This window comes from Parasteatoda tepidariorum, chromosome 10, assembly GCF_982258835.1.
Source record: "Parasteatoda tepidariorum strain Cologne lab strain chromosome 10, Ptep-v5.0, whole genome shotgun sequence".
Taxonomy (NCBI): Eukaryota; Metazoa; Arthropoda; class Arachnida; order Araneae; family Theridiidae; genus Parasteatoda; species Parasteatoda tepidariorum.
Window position 1 is genome coordinate 75,869,211 of NC_141764.1, and position 9,890 is coordinate 75,879,100.

At 29.3% G+C, this 9,890-nt stretch overlaps 1 protein-coding gene across 1 annotated transcript in view; it reads right to left on the reverse strand.

Annotated features, from left to right (window-relative positions):
* The window catches only part of LOC107437308 (uncharacterized), a 36,487-nt gene extending 27,436 nt beyond the window's left edge, over positions 1-9,051 (reverse strand). The window contains exons 1-4 of the mRNA XM_016049285.5: positions 8,834-9,051; positions 6,414-6,495; positions 4,927-5,013; positions 4,769-4,840 (exon numbers count right to left, since the gene is read on the reverse strand). Of these exons, the coding sequence (XP_015904771.4) occupies positions 4,769-4,840; positions 4,927-5,013; positions 6,414-6,495; positions 8,834-8,892 (300 nt within the window). The 5' untranslated portion in view covers positions 8,893-9,051. The remainder of the gene's footprint in view (positions 1-4,768; positions 4,841-4,926; positions 5,014-6,413; positions 6,496-8,833) is intronic.
* Positions 9,052-9,890: the final 839 nt, after the last annotated feature.

Here is a 9,890-nt window from a genome sequence, read left to right on the forward strand (position 1 = left end):
AACTTTCCGAGGACGTCGGATGTCGAAAAGTGTGCGTGGAAACTTTAGCTGTGAAATGCAAAGACGTTGATAAAACAAATGTCGTAAGTGCAAAATTTTTTATTTATACATTAATAAACAATTATATCATGTTAGCGTTAAAAAAATTTGAAAATTAATAACAAATAAACGGAAAATGAAAAAAATGCTCTTTGGGGCTACTTTGTGCAAAGTTTCATTCGTTTTTTTTTTCGACAGAAAAATGGTCAGATGTTATAAAAAAATACCTGGAACGAGAAACTAGAACTTTAGAAAAGCTGCAACAATGTTTCCAAGCAGTTGCTGGTGGTATGTCGATTGCAGAAGCTTCTCGGAAGTACAAAATCCACAGAAATACTATCTCTAATAAAATTCACAAGAAACACGTGAAACTTCTTGGTAAACTATTATTTTTCTTCTACATAGATTTTTCTAATGAATTAATCAAACGATTTAACTCATAAAAATATATTTTATTGGACATCAGGTGATTTTGACAGAAACTGAAGAGCAAGTTCTGTCATGTTTATTCAAGCATGTTATGTTCAAATTTATCAATATTATAAATGTTAATGAATATGTAATAATTATTATTTTTGAAATATCATCCATTTCAATATTAAAAAAAGCATATGGTTTCCTTTTGATTAAACTCAAATGTTTTGAAATAAACATTCTTTTTAAGAAAAAATTCTTCAAAAAAATGGTTTTTTTAACTCTGAAAATTATTTTCAAACTAATATCTTTACATATCTTGATGTTTTTGTCTTTAAAAATGTCAACAATTAACTTTTTTAACAATTTTATATCAATATTTTACTGAAAACATGATTATTAAACGGAATTCCTATCGCTGCACAAAGTAGCCCCATTTGGGGGCTACTTTGTGCAAGGTATGCTTTGACTTATTATTCGTAAATATTACATACAAATAATGCCAATATTGGTCAAATTCACTCGTCTGAGTCCAGTTATGAATATAATATCGATAAATTTTACTAAAGATTGAATTAACATAGTTTTTTTACATATCAAAGTTCAAAAACTGCGAAATCCTGCACAAAGTAATGACGGTAAGTAATAATTAGGAAGATCTTAGGTAAAAATTTATAAGCTATAATAAATAATCAAATGCTCGACTTCTAACCCTTTGACTCAGAATTAATACATTTTTCATTATTTTGTAATAATTTAGGTCAAAAACAGAAAATTATTATATTTATCATTTTAATAATGCATGTTTATGAAATACGTCATGAAACACTAGTGTCTATATCTGCGTTAAAAATAAATCTTTCAAACATTTTCAAGCAATCGTTTTTCAAAATTGCACTTATTCGCAGTTGTTTAGATCTAGATTATTCAACAGACATTCATCATTGAAATTTCCTTAATTTACAAAATCATTTATTAATAGATTTTTGAACATGAGTTGAAATAAAATTATTCAGAATACTTTTTTTTTGGATTTCAAATTTTAGTGCAAATATAATTCCTATAGTCTCATATGCATTTTATATATATATAACATCAACAGTATTATTGATGTTATATATATAAATATTATATAATAACAGTATTATTGATATTATATATATAATATCAACAGCAACAAATATAATTCCGATAAACTAATAATTATATTGATATATCAACAGACATTCATCATTGAAATTTCCTTAATTTACAAAATCATTTATTAATAGGTTTTTGAACATGAATGGAAAAAAAATTATTCAGAATACCTTTTTTTTTGGATTTCAAATTTTAGTACAAATATAATTCCGATAGTCTAATATACATTTTTTATATATATAATATCAACAGTATTATTGATGTTATATATATAAATATTATATAATAACAGTATTATTGATATTATATATATAATATCAACAGCAACAAATATAATTCCGATAAACTAATAATTATATTGATATTTCAACAGACATTCATCATTGAAATTTCCTTAATTTACAAAATCAATTATTAATACATTTTTGAACATGAATGGAAAAAAAATTATTCAGAATACTTTTACTTTTGGATTTCAAATTTTAGTACAAATATAATTCCGATAGTCTAATATACATTTTTTATATATATAATATCAACAGTATTATTGATGTTATATATATAAATATTATATAATAACAGTATTATTGATATTATACATATGATATCAACAGCAACAAAAATAACTCCGATAAACTAATAATTATATTGATATTTCAACAGACATTCATCATTGAAATTTCCTTAATTTACAAAATCATTTATTAATACATTTTTGAACATGAATGGAAAAAAAAAATATTCAGAATACTTTTATTTTTGGATTTCAAATTTTAGTACAAATATAATTCCGATAGTCTAATATACATTTTTTATATATATAATATCAACAGTATTATTGATGTTATATTTATAAATATTATATAATAACAGTATTATTGATATTATATATATGATATCAACAGCAACAAATATAATTCCGATAAACTAATAATTATATTGATATTTCAACAGACATTCATCATTAAAATTTCCTTAATTTACAAAATCAATTATTAATACATTTTTGAACATGAATGGAAAAAATTATTCAGAATTTTTTATTTTTTGGATTTTAAATTTTAGTACAAATATAATTCCGATAATCAAACAGATTTTTTAGTAACTGTTAGAATGTTTTTAATGATTAAAAGATACCAAAACATATTTTTGCTTGCAGTTAAGGCATCAGAAGAAGAAATATTTATAAAAAGGGACACCGGTGTCTCATTTGCGTCTAAGAGTTAAGACTTTGAGCTAATAACGTAGGGATAGAAGATTAATAAAATTTGTATTTTTGGAAGGATTAGAAGACTATTTTATACTGAAGACTAATAAAATGCTTTAATTTTTGCTTTCTCCTCGCTTTAAAAATATTAACAAAGTTTTTTGCACCCAAATATGCCTTTAAAGGGGATCTATTTTTTACAAGCTTGTTACTAACATAATTTCTAAGAAGGAAATAATTGTATAACTAGTTTTAGGCTTTTTGAGAAAGTTGACAGTTATTGGGTTAAATTCTGTGCTTTCTTTTTTTTCATGAATATGTGGACGATTAAAAACAATAGCAGCCAGCCTAGAACCAGCAATTTAATATAACATTTATTTATTTTAATCTAACATTTGTTCTTTTACTCAATGCAAATGAGTTCGAATATTTTCGATTATGTTCTAAAAAAATATGTTTCATGTTTCAAAATTGTGAAATTATTATTTTTTTTTTAAATATTTGTTTGGCGGAACAATAAAATTAAACTATTGGGCGTCAAACTTTCATGAACTTCATTTTCAACAATATTTTAACCATAATCAAAGATCGAAGCATCTGATTAAATGTAGAATATTTTATGTTAACAATAGAATCGAAGAGTCTTATTAGACTATAGCAGTGTTTCCTAAAGTGTGGTACGCGTACCCCCAGGGGTACGGGAGCAGTTTAGAGGGGTACGCGTTCTTATGCGAAATATCCTGAAACAAACGAAAATTTAAAATTTTCTTATTCAAAAACAAAGCTAGCCATGAAAATTTACGATTACGTATTGGCTATTTTATGCAGAATTAGCAGTTAATAATTAGTGATGTCAACAGCCAGTTGTGATTTTTAACTTTTGTGCAATTTTTTTAATAGTAAAAAATAAATTCATTTTTTTATTAGTGGTACACAGCGTTACGAAAAATGCAAAAGGGTATACAAAAGTCATAAGTTTGGGAAACACTGAACTATAGTATGAAGGGGATGATGATATTTTCCAGTTAAGAAAAGAGATATTTTAACCTTCACGTTATTCCAACGATTTAAATAATAATAATTAGTCTTGAAACTGAAAACGATTCTATTTTTGAATTAAAGTAAAAATAAAATATTTTGTTAGCAAATTAAAAACTTTTGTTTGTTTGTTAGTTTAAAGTAAATTGACTGCCATATTTCTTTTTCCTTACAGTACATTACGACCACTAAATATTAGTTTGTAAAAAATATATCCCTTCTAGTGGCATATTTTGATACAAAAGTCTTTTTTAATACTTTTTTAAAACAAAAAGAAAGCAAAAGTTAAAGCATTTTATTAGTCTTCAGCATAAAATAGTCTTCTAATGCTTGGGATGCAAATTTTATTAATCTTGTACCCCTATATTATTACACTACAGTCTTAACCCTTTGAAGCAGATGGCACACCGGTATCCCTTTCATGAATAATTTTTTCATTCTGTCTAATTGCAAGCAAAAATATATTTTGGCATTTTTTTCACTATAAAAAAAACCGATTAATAGTTACTAAAACAAATCTGCTGGATTATAGGAATTATATTTGTACTAAAATATGAAATCCGAAAAAAAAAGTTGTTTGAGAAATAATATTTTTTTCATTCATGTGCAAATATTTATCCACAATTGATTTTGTAAATTAAAGAAATTTCAATGATGATTAACTGGGTCTATTATATCTGAATAACTGCAAATTTGAAACATTATTATTTGGAAGTGAGCTGTGTTTGGAAGATTTTGCATTTAAGACTGAAAAAGTCAACGTTGTTTCATGCTGTATTTCATAAACATAAATTATTAAAATGCTAAATTTAATATTTTCCATTTGTTTCGGCCTAAATTAATGTAAAATAAAGAAAAAATATGAAAAGTACGTTTAATAAAAATTCTGTGTCAAAGAGTTAATGTGCTTGTTTTCAGTTAAGAACTCACATTGTATATATTTATTCCCAGAAGTCCAAACAAATGACTCGTAACTTTTCTGATTTTTTCACAGCTTTCAACCTGAGAAAAAAGTAATAGAAACGATAAATAAATAAATATTGCATTTTTCCAAAAATAGGACATTAGTTGTTATCGAACTGTCTCACATTTTTAGCAAACCTTAAAATCTCAGTGGCGGCTCCAGTGTCGTGAAGATGATGAATTGCTCTTTCAGGAAGACCCAGGTGTATAGTCTAGAATATTTTTCAGTAAACATATTTCATTGAATTTTTTATATTCTATTTCATAACTGGTGTTAAAAAACCCTATTCATTTCGGGCTTACGACTTACCAACTACGTAGCCTTGTAATTTTGAATCCAAACCAGAAGAAAAGGGAACTCCTGTACCGAACTTTGGGACAAACTAACAAGCTGAACTGATGGAACTAACAAGCATTCGTGTAACTCAGAAGTTAAAATTACTAAGACCTTCCACGGTTTACCTGATGGCGACGAGCTCTAACCCGTTATCCGTCTACCATTAAGCACAGTTTACGTCAGCACTATTAGCTAAGTTTTAATGTTTTCTGCGTATATTTCGGAAATAATTGCACACCACATTAATCCCGAGTCTAGATGTCAATGCTTTTACATCAGTCAAGGCATCGCACTCCCTTGCATATACCATGCAGCAAAATGAAGGATTTCGCTCATCTCTATTCCTTTCAAACTTTAAAGTCATCTTACTGTTATATTTTATAACCGTCTTTGAACAGCCAGACCAATTTCGGGTTTAATGTTCAACAACGTAGCCTTGTAATTTTCAACCCAATTCAGAAGACAAGGGAACTTCTGGATCAAGTATTGGGAGAAATTTGCCTTCGTGGAGGACTTTTTGATGGAACTAACCCGCATTTGCGGTACATGAAGAGGAAAATCATTAAAACCTCCCATGGTTAGCCTCACAACAAGGAAACTCTGACCCGTTATCAGTCTACCTCTGAGGATAATTAACGTCAGCACTGTGGTCGGTGCGAAACGGGTGAGTTATTCGCATCGTCCAGCCATCGCCGAGACATGCACCTGGTTCTCATTGGAAGACGAGCACTCTATCCCTAAGTCACAACTCTAATCTTACTGTTTTTATTTTATTTTAAAACAGCCGTTATACAGTCGAGCCAATTTCGGGTTTACGACTACTAATGTTCAATTCCGTAGCCTTGAAATTTTGAGCCCAATCCTGAAGACAAGGGAACTCCTGGATTAAGTACTAGGAGAAATATGCCTTCGTGGAGGACTTTTCGATGGAACTAACCTGCATTTGCGTTACATGGAGAAGAAGACCACGAGAACATCCCACGGTTAGCCTGATGGCAAAGGGATTCTAACCCATGATCCGTCTACCACTTAGGATATTTCACGTTAGCACTGTGGTCGATGCAAGCCGAATGCGGAATTCGTATCGACCAGCCATCACCGGGATCGAGCCCCGATTCACCTCATTGGTAGGCGAACGCTCTATCCCCTGAGCCATAGTGGCTCTAATCTTACTGTTAATAACATTTATAGAATTTTAAAAAAAATTCGAAAATAAGTGGTTCAAGTGTGAAACCACTGTGAGGAAGAAAGTTGAATAAAAAATAAGATATATACCTTTTGGAATTTACCTAAGACCGAACTGGTCTGCCATGGATGGAATTTGAAAGCCGTGTCCCTGTCTTCGATGAAATGCTTTCTGAAAGACAAATTTCATGTATAATAATGGCTTGTTAGTTTATGAATCTTTAACTGTGTATAATAAGCTGGATCAGCATTAATTTTTGTAAATAAAATGACCGATAAATGAGGCTTGTTTTAAGAATAATAGAATATTAGAGAGTTTACATAAAATAATTTAGAGAGTTAGGGTAAAATAAACTTATTTAAATAGATGCTGCGAAATGCAACACGCCAATATGCTAACTTCTTGACTAGTAAAGTGCTATTTAAAGTTTATTCGCAAGAAAATAGAACTAATTTCAACACTATTGAGGTACCCCACTTTCTCCCTATTTATATAAAAACAAATTGTCTGTATGTCTGTTCATGACTGATCATTGGAGTATTCCATAATACTGTTTCCAGATTGTGTTTGCATTAAGATAGAGGATAAGATTTAAATTGTACATATTGGTTGTACATAATTTATCCAAATTGAGTTAAATCCTCAAGTATAGTCTCAATTAATTTACCAGATATCATGTTCATTTTATGTAAAAAAAATTTCCTTTAAAAGTGTTGCAAGAATTTCTCATAATTTTTTTTTTAAAAAGTCAAACGTAAAGGCAGCAGTTTTTTAATAACAATGTAACATCAAATAAAACATTGAATCTTATCTGCTTTCTTTGAAAGTTTTACAAGAAATTCTTGCAATACATTTTAAGATAAAATTTGCATGAAATGAATATAATATCTGAAAAATTAATTGTTATATCAACTCGATTTTTCTAAGTTACTTCCAATGTTAGTTTTGACAATTTTGAGTACTATAAAATGAACATCAGGCGAGATGCAAATAAATTTTTCTACAATAATGAATAAATAAAAAAAAAGTTGTTTCTTTTTTATGTAAAATAAGTCAGAAAAAAACTCTTAAACTTGTAATAACTTTTAGACGCAAGTTAAGTTCATAAAGGAAAATGGTCTTCAGCAAATCAATAAACTGTAGATCAGAGAGTAGGGTATTTTTAACTTACAAGTTTAACAATTATGTAGCTGTTATTTCTAATGCCACTTGCCAATACCAGCAGCCTGCTTGATAAAACCTGCTTGAGCAATTTAAGGTAGAGGAAGCGTTTCTTGTTTTTCAGTGGCGCCATCTATGGCCAAGAATACAACTTAAGCCACATCACGCTTATAGGGCGGACTCATTTATCCACGGATCATCATAATTTTGATCTGAACCAGAGAACGATCAATCTCCAATTCAGTACTCCCAGAGGTATGAGAACATGGAGGACTTTGTGACTCGACAGATTTAACGTACACCAATCACCATTTACTACTCTGGGAGTTTTCGGTTGGTGGAGATCGAACTCATGACCTCTTGTACATGGATCCAAGCACAGACTATCCCGGCAACTTAACAATTATAGAAATAATAATCAAATCCTAATTAAGTAACTCTTTTATTTCATCATACCCCTTGTACATTTTACTACGCACTTTCGTAATTTCAAATTCCTAAGTTCTTAAGTTTTTTGCTCTGAAAATCAAAATGTAACATATAGCAAAAAAATTGGAAAATATGCGCAAAAAATCCCTTGGAATAGTAATAACTTTTGTAAAAATTTGAATTAAAAAAAAAAAGTCGAGTTAACTTCATAAACAAAAATAGTCCTTAGTTGAATTTCTTCGTCCGACAGAGCGGGCCTCGTGGTATTTTTTCTACCTACAAGTTTACCACTTAATAATTTTCAAACTAATCGTGGAATGTTGATTTTTTTCCCTAGTTCCTGAACATTTTTCTACAAACCTTCATAATGTCAAGTTCCAAAGTATTTATATTTTTTACATAACAAACTAAAATGTAAACGTAAAGTTAAACACCCCAGCAGCGGTGGCAGCTGTTCTTACAGTTTTTTAATACAAAGAGAAACTGAAAGTAAGAGGCAACTAAATTCTGCAAGTTTTCATACTTTTTGATTGATTAGTCTTTTCTGTTAAACACCACTTTTTACTTTATTGGGTGCACGTTCCATCGCTGTTAATAACCTTATTGAATTCGTAGAACTGACTCGGCTTTCCAGCTTCGCTCCTATAGGAGCGAAGTTACTTGGCAAGTTCCGTGCAAAGTTGGACTATTGTGTTACTACTAGGAGTTATAGTATACTACTAGTTATAGTTACAGTATACTACTAAGAGTTATAGTTATAGTATACTACATACGACAATGTATTTTTTCAACTATAGTTGCGAAAAATCGCAAGAATAATGCATAATATTACCTTTTATCGCATAAATTGCAACAAAAAATTATAAAAAGGTATAGCATATAGATCATACGAAAGCATTAAATTGCATAAATTACTTACAATTCTGTAGCAACGCTTTGTATGACAAATTTCGGAATTTTCACATCACTTTTTTCCATACGTTTTGAGAACACGACACTCTTAACCTTGATACGAATTCAACCCTTATAAACCAAATATTAAGAAGGAATGTTTTTACAAAATTTTGCCCTACATTCTTCACCACCCCCCACCTTCGCCTTACGTCTCCAAAACTTAGAAGTCCTTAGATCACCATGGTGATTACGAATGCTGAAAAGGATAATATTACATTTTATCATTTTATCAAACAATAATTGGAATTATCTCCGAAATGTTCGAATTTTTCTTCTTCTTTGAAATCAAGTCACGAAAACGTCTTCTATATTTTACGACCTTCATGCTTTCTTTTGTTCCAGAACAGTAAAAAAGTCCATGGGCAGAGTCGTTAATGCTCTTGAAAACCTCAATTATTTGAGCTAAATTTGAAATAGAATATTCGAATTATACAGTTCTTCTAATTATTCAAAAGAATGAGGGAAATATAGAATTAAAAAAAAATTCAATTTTGATTTATGGATCTGACTTAAACCGAATGCAAACGTTATTATTAGAAATAAACGAAAAAGAATATTCAATGATTTAAGTACAAGAGTACTTTTTCTAATTAAATTCCAGATTTCTCTTTCTTTTTGAAAAAAAAATGAGCTATGACCTGCTTGATTCTGAGAAATTTGACGCCAGATATGAGATAATACTCAAAAACATACAGCAAAAATATTGAAACCCGCTCACTGAAAACAAAAAAATAACACACCTACTTTCTAAACTGGAATCGTTTGCAAACTTAAATACTAATTTATTCTAAGTTTTACCTTTATATCTGTTTTTCTCAATTCAAATTTTTTCACCTCACAGGCTAGATTTCTCAACTTCTAATAAACCTATTAAGTTAACACTTGTTAATTGGTTATGGAAGCACTTCATCGATAGCATGCAATGCATACTAGCACTAGAATATGAATGAATATTTTATCTTCTTTTTTTCTCTTTTTTTTTCCGAATGGCAGGTACTGAACTTTATTCGTTTCGCCTTAGA